We start from the raw sequence: 16,693 nt of genomic DNA on the forward strand, positions 1-16,693 counted from the left end.
TGTGATAACATTTGGAATTTCAGAAAAATTTGAAATTCCTGATCAATCCTGCTGATAAGGGAAAAGAAGAAATGTTCTAGTTTCACATTAAGTTTTAATTCTGAGACTTGATGAAACTGACTAATTACAATTTAATTAATGTTTCTTGTTGACTTTTTTCAACTGTTATTTTTTCAGACTTAATTGACAAGGTACAGAAATGATTTCCTATGATGGTCAAAACAACTTACAAGCCATTTTGAATCCTTTTAAAATTTCATAACAACAAACACTAATGATTCAGTATTCTTTGATCGGCTAGATTTCTAAATCGAGTGTTTTCCTTTCAAAGTGATAGAACAATATGGCGGCCATCAAACTTGGCCCCATGGGATCTGGACCCAGGATCAAAGTCAACATCACATACTTGAGGTCTCCGTCTAACACATTAAGCAACACATTTTAAGTGTCAGTTGGGACCTCCATACAATGGACTCTTGGCAGGAACACCATAATTGAACCAATACAATGCTGCCATTCATTTCTGTCTTCTGAATCGTTCAAAGGCAGAAAAAAAGATTCTGCCTTGTTCTACGTGCTTGTCCTGGAGTGGGGTTTGAATCATGATAACTCTTCAGCACCGGGAGATAAAAATGTAATAGCTGAAGACTGATGATCATTACCGGTCACAGTTAGTGATTAACGAGTAAGACCAATGGCTATGTCCTGCCCTATCACCATCTCGTAACCTTCCATATTCAACTGCTTATGTATCTTAATAATACACGCTCCAGTGATCACACCAACCAAACCAAGCCATTAGCATTTTTCAAATTAATTTTTCTTCTGGAATATTTCGGAAATGAGGAGTTCACATACAGATGAGTGAAACCGTGGTAAAGAGGGAATGTCGTCGACTTAATGACGACAAGATCTGACCCTTCCTTTGGAGAGCTCAAATAATCCCCTGGTGCAACTCGACTGGTGATGGTTCTGATGAGCCCACCATATTAATAGGTGTCAGAAATGATGCATTGACACCTTCTTATCTGTGTGTGAAAATGATTTTATAAACATCAATCAAACTCGGACAAAATTTACCACATCTCCTGCCCACAAGTTTCTTAATTACGCTGAATGATTTCTAAATGAATGATGGTGATTTGATACCAAAAAATGACAAGCCCGACAAAAACGACAAAAGTCCTATGACCATTTTAGCCTGTCAATCACCATATATGAATATTTTATACCATAATCAAATATGAAAATTCTACCATATTTTCAGCAAGTCCCACTTTTTAGGAGAGATAGTTCACTTCTTTAAAAAGATTACTTTCCCTTAGATTTTGTTGACAACACTTATAGAAATACTTCCTTGAGGTGTTAAAGCCAACCTTCAGAAATCAAAACTGCTACAAATCCACGATTCAGTCTACAACTGATTTTAAACATGACATACATCAATAATCTACCATCAATTAAAAATGGGAGTATACAAATAATTTAGCAGAAATTTTCAAACAGCTAGGCTTCATGGAATATGAATATAAGCAAAATGCATTAATAATGGCATAAAAGTTATAAAAAACAAAAACAATCTGTATATCAAAATGAATTAGAACACTTACCAAACTAGAATAATTGTTTTGGAATATGATTCTTTCTTCAGATATCTTTTATCATAGTAAATTCATTTCTGGGTTTCTCCAGAGACAGACACCCTACAGTGTAAAGACTGATGTCCAGATTTCTGACACCCTACAGTATGGAGACTGACACCCTACAGTATGGAGACTGATGTCCGGAGACTGACACCCTACAGTATGGAGACTGATGTCCGGAGACTGACACCCTACAGTATGGAGACTGACACCCTACAGTATGGAGACTGACACCCTACAGTATGGAGACTGACATCCTACAGTATGGAGACTGATGTCTGGAGACTGACACCCTACAGTATGGAGACTGAAGTATGGAGACTGACACCCTACAGTATGGAGACTGACACCCTACAGTATGGAGACTGATGTCTGGAGACTGACATCCTACAGTATGGAGACTGACACCCTACAGTATGGAGACTGACACCCTACAGTATGGAGACTGACACCCTACAGTATGGAGACTGATGTCCGGAGACTGACATCCTACAGTATGGAGACTGACACCCTACAGTATGGAGACTGACACCCTACAATATGGAGACTGACACCCTACAGTATGGAGACTGATGTCTGGAGACTGACATCCTACAGTATGGAGACTGACACCCTACAGTATGGAGACTGATGTCCGGAGACTGACACCCTACAGTATGGAGACTAACACCCTACAGTATGGAGACTGATGTCTGGAGACTGACATCCTACAGTATGGAGACTGACATCCTATAGTATGGAGACTGACACCCTACAGTATGGAGACTGATGTCTGGAGACTGACACCCTACAGTATGGAGACTGACACCCTACAACACGGAGACTGACACCCTACAGTATGGAGACTGACACCCTACAGTATGGAGACTGATGTCTGGAGACTGACACCCTACAGTATGGAGACTGACAACCTACAGTATGGAGACTGATGTCTGGAGACTGACACCCTACAGTATGGAGACTGACACCCTACAGTATGGAGACCGACACCCTACAGTATGGAGACTGATGTCTGGAGACTGACATCCTACAGTTTGGAGACTGACAACCTACAGTATGGAGACTGACACCCTACAGTATGGAGACCGACACCCTACAGTATGGAGACTGATGTCTGGAGACTGACATCCTACAGTTCGGAGACTGACAACCTACAGTATGGAGACTGACACCCTACAGTATGGAGACTGACACCCTACAGTATGGAGACTGACACCCTACAGTATGGAGACTGACACCCTACAGTATGGAGACTGACACCCTACAGTATGGAGACTGACACCCTACAGTATGGAAACTGACACCCTACAGTATGGAGACTGACACCCTACAGTATGGAGACTGACACCCTACAGTATGGAGACTGACAACCTACAGTATGGAGACTGACACCCTACAGTATGGAGACTGATGTCCGGAGACTGACATCCTCTTCACGGAGACTGATGTCCGGAGACTGACACCCTACAGTATGGAGACTGACACCCTACAGTATGGAGACTGATGTCCGGAGACTGACATCCTACAGTATGGAGACTGACACCCTACAGTATGGAGACTGATGTCCGGTGACTGACATCCTCTTCACGGAGACTGATGTCCGGAGACTGACACCCTACAGTATGGAGACTGACACCCTACAGTATGGAGACTGATGTCCGGAGACTGACATCCTACAGTATGGAGACTGACACCCTACAGTATGGAGACTGACACCCTACAGTATGGAGACTGACACCCTACAGTATGGAGACTGATGTCTGGAGACTGACATCCTCTTCACAGAGACTGATGTCCGGAGACTGACACCCTACAGTTCGGAGACTGATGTCCGGAGACTGACACCGTACAGTATGGAGACTGATGTCCGGAGACTGACACCCTACAGTATGGAGACTGATGTCTGGAGACTGACATCCTCTTCACGGAGACTGATGTCCGGAGACTGACACCCTACAGTTCGGAGACTGATGTCCGGAGACTGATACCCTACAGTATGGAGACTGATGTCCGGAGACTGACACCCTACAGTATGGAGACTGATGTCTGGAGACTGACATCCTCTTCACGGAGACTGATGTCCGGAGACTGACACCCTACAGTTCGGAGACTGATGTCCGGAGACTGATACCCTACAGTATGGAGACTGATGTCCGGAGACTGACACCCTACAGTTCGGAGACTGATGTCCGGAGACTGACACCCTACAGTATGGAGACTGATGTCCGGAGACTGACACCCTACAGTATGGAGACTGATGTCCGGAGACTGACACCCTACAGTACGGAGACTGAAGTATGGAGACTGATACCCTACAGTATGGAGACTGACACCCTACAGTATGGAGACTGATACCCTACAGTACGGAGACTGATGTCCGGAGACTGACATCATACAGTTTTTCCATCATATTGATCCTGGACGGTGTCAAACATTTTTTTGGTTAATCATTATCCTGTTCCCAGACTTATAATTCCAGAAACATCAACGTCACCATGTATAAACTGAGTGAGTCCCATTGATTATTTACAGCCATTGTTTTGTAGATGTTTGATTGACGAGTGATTCGCTGACATAACTTGTCTGCTGCTCTCCGACAGCTCCACAGGAATTTTAGTCACAACTCTCTTTCAACTGTCAATACTTTAGACAGAATTCTTAGACTTGTGATTTAATTTCGCTGTTGGTGTATTCATTTATAACCCGTTCATTGCTGCAAGGGTGACAAAGGGAGGTAGATTGTACAGAGTTGTCCTAGGTATGTTCAATTGTATTACGTGAGCTTGGCTGGGCTTCACCGGGCAGAAACCGATTCATTAGGGAGACACAATGTCCAACCATGTCTGGCTTTTCAATAAAACCAGAACCCTGGAAACGTACATCAATTGAACCAGCGTAATGCTTGCTCTCAGATTTTCCAGCTAATGATACAAAATCACAAACATTTTGTTGTTTTGTGACACTGGTACCAGGACAGATGACAGGGTATCCGTACCAGAAAATGTCTTCATTAGAATTACAACAATGTAATGGTAAATCAGACAGGCCTTCCTATAATACTCAAAACCAATCAGCCTCAAAATACAATCACATTCTGAGAATCTGAATTAATTAAGCTTGTTAACACAATCACACGAATGACTGCTGCACATGACGATTACAGTAACATGTATCGTAAACAAAGAGGCATAACCTCTCAAAGTGTCTGGAAAATTAAACCAACACTCTTACTCCCAATAACAATAAGATTCAATGTATCGTAAAATTTAAAATCTTGTTTAGTTTTCACTGTGAGTATTATAATATTTTTGTCAAGCTTTTTAAAATAATCATTTTTTATTCCAGATGAGAATCAAACTTTACCAAAACTGATAAACATTTGGCATCACTTACTCAGGCTAGGTGCTTGTAAACTACAATATAGGGTGTTATTAAACTTAGAATATTATTCTGTGGTTACTGAGAAACTCTGTTTATGATCAATAACAGAAATGCCAAAAACTTAAACAGATCAGTATTGTTCAAAGCTGGGTTTAGAATCATCATTTTCATAAAATTCAACAGAACTTGAAATGTTAGAATGATTCATCAATGATTTCTAGCTTAGATCATACAGAATTATGAAATGCTACCGAGACAACCATATCTAACAGTAAGTAGCTATATAGGTAATCTGATTTACTGAAGTAGTATTGTACAACAAACGTTGTCTCCTCATAGCTTACAAGACACAGGGTCTAAAGATGGTCTTTTAGAAAGGACCCCATATATTCGAAAGACTCCACAAAAGGGCTTCACCAAGCAAATTTTTAAGGAAAAATTAAACTAGGGAACCAGCATATCTCAAATGTCAACTACATGTAGTCCTCAAACGAAGGGGCCGCGGTGGCCGAGTGGTTAAGGTGTCCCGACACTTTATCACTAGCCCTCCACCTCAAATGAGTTCTTTAATCTACAAATATCTGTGAGACATGTCTACATCTTGTGTGTAACATAAATACAAATTTAAACCAGAGGCCCAATGGGCCTGCGTCACTCACTTGTTATTCACTTATACAATGATTTATGACCTTTCCTTTCAGTCTATCAAAAGTAGTTACTCAAATGTTTTAGCAAAGTGGACTCCCGTAACATTGAGCCCAGGTCATTTTTTTTTACCAGGCAAATGATTCAACACATATCGGTCCAGGTAATTTCTTTTTCTCAAACTTGATGGGGTTCATCTCATCTGCCAAATTTTAAGTTCCTTGATTCTAGTACTTTTGGTTTTTGAGAAGAAGTTATTTAAAGGAAAAGGTCAATACCAGACAGATGACACTACGACATTAACCCTTCGTGCCATGTGAGCTAAAAAATTGAAAAAAAAAATGTATATCTATTGTATCTTCTTAATCATAAAGTATAATTGTTTGCATACACTATCTCTGACATAATTTTGAAACAACTGAAAAGATCCTGTCTGTTCAGGGACAAATACAAAACTAAACTAATCCAGGTGTATGGTGAATAACACCTACAGTAAGGAGAGATCACAGGAGAAATTGACCAATGAAATTGATATGTAAATCAGATGACTGTTCACCAGAAATCTTATCCAAGGAACCAACAGGGATTAGGTTTGACAGGTGAACACATTTACCTGGTCAGTTACAACTACTGGTCACAACCCACTGGACATGAATATATATTATACAGGGTATAATTAACCATTATGGAACATAATATAAAAATTGTTTTCATACACTATCTCTGACAAATATTGATTTTTTTTTTTCAAAAACTTAAAAACTTTCATTAACATTAAATTCTATTATTTAAGGCTAAAACATTTTAAAATAAATCCTACGTACATTTCACTTGTTGGTCTCCAACACATATGACATGTATAATGAGGGGATGTATTAATATCTTAATCATTAAATTCTTATTCTTTTCTGACAACACTGTATAATAAACAAACGTTCACATGGTCAGTAGGAATTTTAGGTTAGAACATTTTTGAAAGTCCAATTTCAATTTAAAGATCAACAATAAAAACTGTTTTTCATGCCAATTCAACATATTGTTTTATTGTTTAATCTATAAATACAAATTAAGGGATATATAATGGATGGCATATATACAATAGTTACAAAAACTGTCTTTGGTGTTAAATTTCTCATCTACAAGTTAAAGACATGCAAAGATAGACAACTCTTAGTGTAATCACATTCTAACATAGAGTCCATTCAATCAAATTGTCTCAATTCATTCAGAAAGAAAAATTTAAAAGAATTTCAAATACAGATGGATATTGTTGATGTGCAGTGAAACATGCAGGTAGAAAAATAAACATGCATACAACATGCTTATGGAACAAAAAACCAATTGAACAAGTCATCAATTGTTGTTTAAGTGACTGATTTCAAAAGTCAGCTGGTAAAACAAGAGAACTTCAACTCATGCAATGGTTTCTTCTTTTATCCAAACTGAAGTAAAGTAATAAACGTGTTTAAAAGGAACATTTATCACCATTTAAATACCCAGTGGTATCTAGTGAATAGCCCGCAGGATATAAATAAGACATTATTAAGTTTTTTGTAAAACTAATTTTAAATAACCTGCACAGTTTGTACCCAGGTAATACAACGATTGAATTCCCATAAATGAAAAAAATTATTTTATGCCTGTAAACTAATCCAACGCTGTATATTTTATTGATTTTTTTATGGCTGTGAGCATTGAATACTAGACTGTGAGAAACAGGTCGGACAAACCTGACTACAAACTTATAAACTGACCGACAGGTGGACATTACAGGTCGGACAAACCTGTCTACAAACTTATAAACTGACCGACTGGTGGACATTACAGGTCAGACAAACCTGACTACAAACTTATAAACTGACCGACTGGTGGACATTACAGGTCGGACAAACCTGACTACAAACTTATAAACTGACCGACAGGTGGACATTACAGGTCAGACAAACCTGTCTACAAACTTCTAAACTGACCGACTGGTGGACATTAGGAATTGGGTGACTGAAATACTTACATTTAATGTTGGAAGTTTTTATTTGGGGGGGAAGTAATAGACATCAGACTTACAGACGACTATTTCTTTCAAAACTGACCCTGTTATTTTTTATCCTAGATAAAGGGAGATAACTCCATCTTCTGTTAAGGTAAATTTTGACAAAATTATATTTGTCAATAGTACATCTAAATGATCATTTGTTGTGGAAATCAATGGCACATCTGAGCATTTTAATTTTGTTTAATGTATTTTTGTAATACTTTTTTTTTTTTTAAGTCTGAATCCAAGGCCATTTTTTTGCCAAATTAATTATGTTTTTATAGAATCTCCTAATTCACTATGCAGTGAAAAGGTCATTCAAAACATTTTTCTTTTCTATAAGGTTCGAAAAAGCAGATTTTACACCAAAAGGGCAAATCGTTTATATTAACCATGATAAGTATATACAAACCATCACAAACAAGAATAAATAAAGGAAAGATGGAAAGAAATGCAACTAAAATCTGAGCTCAAACAACAAGCCAGGACACAACATATACTAACTGTCAACAAACCTCAAGTTTTCTTCTAAATTTTTGCTGTAGAGCAGAAATTACATGAAACTGCATTATTTCATTTCTGTTGTGAAAAATCGATAAATCAACGATGCTGAGATTATCTTTAACACAGAATATTTGGAGATCAGAAATCAGAATTACTATTTGTAGTATTTCTTAATAGTTCCTTCAGATTTTTTCCTGACATGCAAATTGGGGAGGGGAAGTATCTAGCCAAATAAAATGAAATAATCCGATATTGAAAAGCGATAAAAAATAACTTAGCATCACATGTAAGACAGGCCAGCTGTAGCTTGTAAGCTTTAAAATGTGGAGTGTGGTCTAAGTCACCAACATGCTTGTAACCGACAATGATGGAGGTCAGTGATTAAAATGGCCAATGATAATCTATTACCAGATTTGTTAAATCCAAAATTAAGAATTTTTACTTGACAATTTCAGAAATTCAGCAAAGCTATACCGTCATAGGTAACTGATACTATCAGTCAAAATCTTATATAGCACAGTTGTTTAATAAATCTCTCAACAACAAACACATTTTTCCCTGCAAATATTTTCTTAATGGATCGTTGAGTAAACATATTTTTAATCAAAATAAATGTTCATTTTAATACCAAAATGATGAATATTTTAGAAATTCCATTTTTACTTAGGCGCTTCATTGTGACATAAATGACAGCAAAATTTCTTCTTTTGTTTGTTGTTGAAAGAAGACTGAAAATAGCTGCGAACAGATTTTTAAAATTCTCATTTCATCAATTATGCAAATATGGAATTATTTTTTTCTTTGGTGAACTCATGATAATGAATGAGGAAATCGATGAAATGTCTCTAAACTAGCGGCATGGTTGGAGGTGAAGGAATAGCCTGTGTGCTAAACTAGCGGAGATAGCGGACTTTCTCTACAACACTCACCTTGAGTTTGGATATACCCTCTATCGTAGAGCTTGGGCCTGACAACTCCTTTACTAGTGTTGATCCCAAATACTGAAACATACATAAATTAAATAACTACGGTTTTACTGGTAAACGCCATCTGTTAGAGACAACATGCAAAGATACATAGTATGAAAGTTACTATTGATGGCATATGTCACAGTAGTACTTTACGATTATCAATCAGCTGACTAGCATGCAGCCTCTTAGTTACAGGGAGAGATGGAATCGTAACAAAGTTACAGGGAGAGATGGAATCGTAACATTATATATATATATATAGTTACAGGGAGAGATGGAATCGTAACAAAGTTACAGGGAGAGATGGAATCGTAACATAGCTACAGGGAGAGATGGAATCGTAACATAGTTACAGGGAGAGATGGAATCGTAACATAGCTACAGGGAGAGATGGAATCGTAACATAGTTACAGGGAGAGATGGAATCGTAACATAGCTACAGGGAGAGATGGAATCGTAACATAGTTACAGGGAGAGATGGAATCGTAACATAGTTACAGGGAGAGATGGAATCGTAACATAGTTACAGGGAAGAGATGGAATCGTAACATAGTTACAGGGAGAGATGGAATCGTAACATAGTTACAGAGAGAGATGGAATCGTAACATAGTTACAGGGAGAGATGGAATCGTAACAAAGTTACAGGGAGAGATGGAATTGTAACATAGCTACAGGGAGAGATGGAATCGTAACATAGTCACAGGGAGAGATGGAATCGTAACATAGTTACAGGGAGAGATGGAATCGTAACATAGCTACAGGGAGAGATGGAATCGTAACATAGTTACAGGGAGAGATGGAATCGTAACATAGTTACAGGGATAGATGGAATCATAACAAAGTTACAGGGAGAGATGGAATCGTAACATAGTTACAGAGAGAGATGGAATCGTAACATAGTTACAGGGAGAGATGGAATCGTAACATAGTTACAGGGAGAGATGGAATCGTAACATAGTTACAGGGAGAGATGGAATCGTAACATAGTTACAGGGAGAGATGGAATCGTAACATAGTTACAGGGATAGATGGAATCGTAACATAGTTACAGGGAGAGATGGAATCGTAACATAGTTACAGGGAGAGATGGAATCGTAACATAGTTACAGGGAGAGATGGAATCGTAACATAGTTACAGGGAGAGATGGAATCGTAACATAGTTACAGGGAGAGATGGAATCGTAACATAGTTACAGGGAAGAGATGGAATCGTAACATAGTTACAGGGAGAGATGGAATCGTAACATAGCTACAGGGAAGAGATGGAATCATAACATAGTAACAGGGAGAGATGGAATCATAACATAGTTACAGGGAGAGATGGAATAGTAACATAGTTACAGGGAAGATATGGAATCGTAACATAGTTACAGGGAGAGAGGGAATCGTAACATAGTTACAGGGAGAGATGGAATCATAACATAGTTACAGGGAGAGATGGAATCGTAACATAGTTACAGGGAGAGATGGAATAGTAACATAGTTACAGGGAGAGATGGAATCGTAACATAGTTACAGGGATAGATGGAATCGTAACATAGTTACAGGGATAGATGGAATCGTAACATAGTTACAGGGAGAGATGGAATCATAACACAGTTACAGGGAGAGATGGAATCGTAACATAGTTACAGGGAGAGATGGAATCGTAACATAGTTACAGGGATAGATGGAATCGTAACATAGTTACAGGGAGAGATGGAATCGTAACATAGTTACAGGGAGAGATTGAATCGTAACATAGTTACAGGGAAGAGATGGAATCGTAACATAGTTACAGGGAGAGATGGAATCATAACACAGTTACAGGGAGAGATGGAATCGTAACATAGTTACAGGGAGAGATGGAATCGTAACATAGTTACAGGGATAGATGGAATCGTAACATAGTTACAGGGAGAGATGGAATCGTAACATAGTTACAGGGAGAGATGGAATCATAACACAGTTACAGGGAGAGATGGAATCGTAACATAGTTACAGGGAGAGATGGAATCATAACATAGTTACAGGGATAGATGGAATCGTAACATAGTTACAGGGAGAGATGGAATAGTAACATAGTTACAGGGAGAGATGGAATCGTAACATAGTTACAGGGAGAGATGGAATCGTAACATAGTTACAGGGAGATATGGAATCGTAACATAGTTACAGGGATAGATGGAATCGTAACATAGTTACAGGGAGAGATGGAATCGTAACATAGTTACAGGGAGAGATTGAATCGTAACATAGTTACAGGGAAGAGATGGAATCGTAACATATTTACAGGGAGAGATGGAATAGTAACATATTTACAGGGAGAGATGGAATCGTAACATAGTTACAGGGAAGAGATGGAATCGTAACATAGTTACAGGGAGAGATGGAATCGTAACATAGTTACAGGGAGAGATTGAATCGTAACATAGTTACAGGGAAGAGATGGAATCGTAACATAGTTACAGGGAAGAGATGGAATCATAACATAGTTACAGGGAGAGATGGAATCATAACATAGTTACAGGGAGAGATGGAATCGTAACATAGTTACAGGGAAGAGATGGAATCGTAACATAGTTACAGGGAAGAGATTGAATCGTAACATAGTTACAGGGAGAGATGGAATCAGTTACAGGGAGAGATGGAATCAGTTACAGGGAGAGATGGAATCGTTACAACTTTGATGGAGTTATAAGTGAGAAATTAATGAGTAGGATTAACTCGGACACCGGAGGGTTAAGGTTTATCTGCTTCAAACTAAATATTTGGTAAAAAACTTCTCCCACCCAATCACTGATATCCCAACAATTTCGTTGGATATCGTGTTAAGAGAGATTTACCTGGGCTATATAGTTACAGTAGCCTTTGATGAGCATCACTGGAGGGTGGCGCCATTCCTTTATTGGACTAGTAATCGTTGCTTGGTGGGGCGGCCGTAGGTGTATACTGTCATCTCTGATACTCACACCCTGAAACACAAGGATTGATGTATAGATATCCACTCAACACAATAAACACAAGGACTGATGTATAGATATCCACTCAACTCAATAAACACAGGGACTGATGTATAGATATCCACTCAACTCAATAAACACAGGGACTGATGTATAGATATCCACTCAACTCAAACACAGGGACTGATGTATAGATATCCACTCAACACAATAAACACAAGGACTGATGTATAGATATCCACTCAACTCAATAAACACAGGGACTGATGTATAGATATCCACTCAACACAATAAACACAGGGACTGATATATAGATATCCACTCAACTTAATAAACACAGGGTCTGATGTATAGATATCCACTCAACTTAATAAACACAAGGACTGATGTATAGATATCCACTCAACTCAATAAACACAAGGACCGATATATAGATATCCACTCAACTCAATAAACACAGGGACTGATGTATAGATATCCACTCAACACAATAAACACATGGACTGATGTATAGATATCCACTCAACACAATAAATACAAGGTCTGATATATAGATATCCACTCAACACAATAAACACAAGGACTGATGTATAGATATCCACTCAACACAATAAATACAAGGTCTGATATATAGATATCCACTCAACACAATAAACACAGGGACTGATGTATAGATATCCACTCAACACAATAAACACAGGGACTGACGTATAGATATCCACTCAACTCAAACACAAGGACTGATATATAGATATCCACTCAACACAATAAACACAGGGACTGATGTATAGATATCCACTCAACACAATAAATACAAGGTCTGATATATAGATATCCACTCAACACAATAAACACAGGGACTGATGTATAGATATCCACTCAACACAATAAATACAAGGTCTGATATATAGATATCCACTCAACACAATAAACACAGGGACTGATGTATAGATATCCACTCAACACAATAAACACAGGGACTGATGTATAGATATCCACTCAACTCAAACACAGGGACTGATATATAGATATCCACTCAACACAATAAACACAGGGACAGATATATAGATATCCACTCAACTCAATAAACACAGGGACAGATATATAGATATCCACTCAACACAATAAACACAGGGACAGATATATAGATATCCACTCAACTCAATAAACACAGGGACTGATGTAAAGATATCCACTCAACTCAATAAACACAGGGACTGATATATAGATATCCACTCAACTTAATAAACACAGGGACTGATGTATAGATATCCACTCAACACAATAAACACAGGGACTGATGTATAGATATCCACTCAACTCAATAAACACAGGGACTGATGTATAGATATCAACTCAACTCAAACACAGGGACCGATGTATAGATATCCACTCAAGTCCACAAACACAAGGACTGATGTATAGATATCCACTCAACTCAATAAACACAGGGACTGATGTATAGATATCCACTCAACACAATAAACACAAGGACTGATGTATAGATATCCACTCAACACAATAAACACAGGGACTGATGTATAGATATCCACTCAACACAATAAACACAGGGACTGATGTATAGATATCCACTCAACTCAATAAACACAGGGACAGATATATAGATACCACTCAACTCAAACACAAGAACTGATGTATAGATATCCACTCAACTCAATAAACACAGGGACAGGGGCGATAACTCAGTTATCGTTCCTTGCGGAGCGAAATGAAAGTATGGGCTAATTCACCCATTTTGCCGGCTATTGTAGCGATTTGAGGGTGGAAAAAATGGCACATACAATCTCTATGGTTTTTTGAACCATTGTAAAACTCGACTCGATCTAGGTCTGGATGTGTGTGGTATCCCTGTGGAAATTGTTATTTATGAGATATTTTGAGTCAAACATGCCAAAATCGTCATTTTGACCGGTAGCTTCTGTTTAACAGGTCCTTAAAAATCAGCGTTTCAATCCAAAAATCTGAAACTCCAAACATAACAAGAAGAGATAGATCTGAAGAAAAGAGTATCTTTAGTTTTTCTATATCTTTCATAGAACGGCCACAATAGGGTTTTGAAAAAGGGTCGTATTTTATCGAGAGGTGGCGGATGTTACGTCACCAGTCACCTAAATATCCAATCAGTAGGCCCGGATGCATTCACCTTCCTATTAAATCTTCTGCCCAAACGGGAAAAACCCACAATCTATTTTTGATTTGGTTCTGTGGTCCCTAGAAGCCCTGATTTTGACATCATAATGATATACATGACATTTGTTTTTATCTTTGATCGTATATGTAATTATTTATCGATTAGAATACCGCGAGTACATCTGTTACTAAGATGAACTTAGGGTTGATTGTTTGGCTGTTTTATCACCACGTGTATATATTGCAATCAGGATCGTTTTGAGGCTGGGTCTCCTTATAGTAGTGGGTGACTACCTCACTGAACAACAACACACGAGAGACCCTAACGTATGCTTGCATAGATGCCAATTGATGTCTCATAATCAATTAATGTGTCATATTCCAGAAAACTGAAGAATTATGAAAATTATTACAGTGGTAACCCTCAAACCTTCAATTTCCTCTCGCCAGTATTAATATTCAAACGTATTTGAGAGTTTTAAATGTCGCGCGAATAAATTAAGTGCAAGTGAGAAAATTAAGTGAAAGTGAGGAAATTAAGAGCAAGTGAAGGTATTTATGCTAAAGGAAAGGAAATAAAGGTTTTTGGGGTTACCAGTGTTATAAGATAACCAATAATCTATTTAGTGCCCAACTTAAAAAAAAATTGACACAAATGTTCTTCAATGTCATGGGGTTTGCAACTGATCTTTTATTTTCCGATCGGTCAGCCAAGAGGGCCGCCACAGACTTATTTGCCTCTGACTGGTGAAAATTTAGATATTGTTTGATTTCGATTACCATTGGTATATGGTATATATTGGTATTAGGGGACTGCGAATTCCATTGCATGGGTATCATTGCCATATCAAGGCTTCTGATTTGTCGAAGTTTAGACAATGGATTTGGATGCAAAATGGAACATTTTTGTAAATAGGGGAATTCGAATTCAACCACATGGGATTCATTGCCATAGCAACCACATTGAGGAATTCAATCGGTCAAATTTTAGATGCAAATTCAACCTCACGGATTTTCTTGCCATATAACCACGCTGATGCTTCTTATTGGTCGGAATATTGACATTGAACGATTTTGATGTAAACCAGGACTCGTGCATGGAACCTCTGAACTCAAGACGGACATTTCTGTATCACCCTCAGCATTTATTTTTTTCTGTCTTTCGTGCTCATCCAGAGTTATCTTCCCTAACTACACTTCATTCTTTCTGTGACACTCCTTTAGGTGTCACCCCACTAGTAGTATTCTGAGGAGAAAATTTACCGGACAGCGCACAGCATATAATGGACAGTGACAGACAAAGTATTGACAATATAGGTCAACATGACCCAGTTTTACAGGTCAAAAGACCTAAAATTAAATTTTATATACCTTGGTACACACATAAGGTAGAAAAAATGCTCTAAAGACCTTAATGAAAGATTATTGTATAACTATACAAAATTACTGCCTGTACAAAATATAGAGTTACTTTCCTTTAACCACTAAACATCTACCAATACTTTAATTTAATGCAGAGAAAAAAATGCTGGAAGAAGTATTTCTAATTTAGAGATTTGAACCTTTATTACTTGTTCAAGATACATACTTTCTAATTTTGTATTTCCATTGGAGAGCGTGTTGTCGTTCTTGAAGGAAAACTGCTTCCTCTCCTTTTGACGAACTTTTGATAAACCCTAACTTCCTGTTGACAAACTTTTGATAAACCCTAACTTCCTGTTGACAAACTTTTGATAAACTCTAACTTCCTTTTCACAAACTTTTAATAAACCCTAACTTCCTTTTCACAAACTTTTGATAAACTCTAACTTCCTTTTCACAAACTTTTGATAAACTCTAACTCTGCATTTCCAAATTATGAACAATTAAGAAATTTTACTGCCAATTGATATCATTATGTTTAAATTTAGGGCAAAAATTTTTGAGGTTTGCTCCAATAAAGGGAAACTTCGTGAGTATGTGTAGCTAATTAGAGGTGTGTCAAAGTACAAAAGAGCTGTACCTTGTTTTCTGACCGGAAGACTTCTTCATCCTCGCTGCTATCTACAGGAGGAAATGCACTCTGGGAAGACTCCTTGACATCCTCTTCAGAGGACGTGAGAGGCTTGACCCCTGTGTAATCCTTGTACAGGTTTACGTTAAATCGATGACTAGATGAATCGGAATCCGATGGCTGTGTATCTAACCGCTTCTTCTGTAAAAAAGAAATTATGATGCCACTATGTGGGAACAAAAAATGTAAAATTATTCATTTCTGAACAACACAAACTGTTTGTTAAAATGAGGTCGGCTAATAACTCTATTTCATTTTTGGTTCAAAAACAGTTTTCCAAACAGAGACATTCCAAATCCGTATTCTCCAGAAAAGTTCCATATGAACATTTCAGTTTCTGCATTGACTAATTCCGTTGATTCGACCGATA

General features: G+C 37.9%; 1 protein-coding gene across 2 annotated transcripts in view; it reads right to left on the reverse strand.

The window, feature by feature from the left end:
- The window catches only part of LOC117336317 (ankyrin repeat and SAM domain-containing protein 1A-like), a 227,448-nt gene that overhangs the window by 41,653 nt on the left and 169,102 nt on the right, over positions 1-16,693 (reverse strand). For both annotated transcript variants that reach the window (XM_033896807.1, XM_033896808.1), the window contains exons 19-22: positions 16,273-16,464; positions 12,003-12,131; positions 9,135-9,206; positions 8,217-8,240 (exon numbers count right to left, since the gene is read on the reverse strand). In XM_033896807.1, coding sequence (XP_033752698.1) covers positions 8,217-8,240; positions 9,135-9,206; positions 12,003-12,131; positions 16,273-16,464 — 417 coding nt within the window. The remainder of the gene's footprint in view (positions 1-8,216; positions 8,241-9,134; positions 9,207-12,002; positions 12,132-16,272; positions 16,465-16,693) is intronic.

Source organism: Pecten maximus, chromosome 10 (assembly GCF_902652985.1).
Source record: "Pecten maximus chromosome 10, xPecMax1.1, whole genome shotgun sequence".
Classification (NCBI taxonomy): domain Eukaryota; kingdom Metazoa; phylum Mollusca; class Bivalvia; order Pectinida; family Pectinidae; genus Pecten; species Pecten maximus.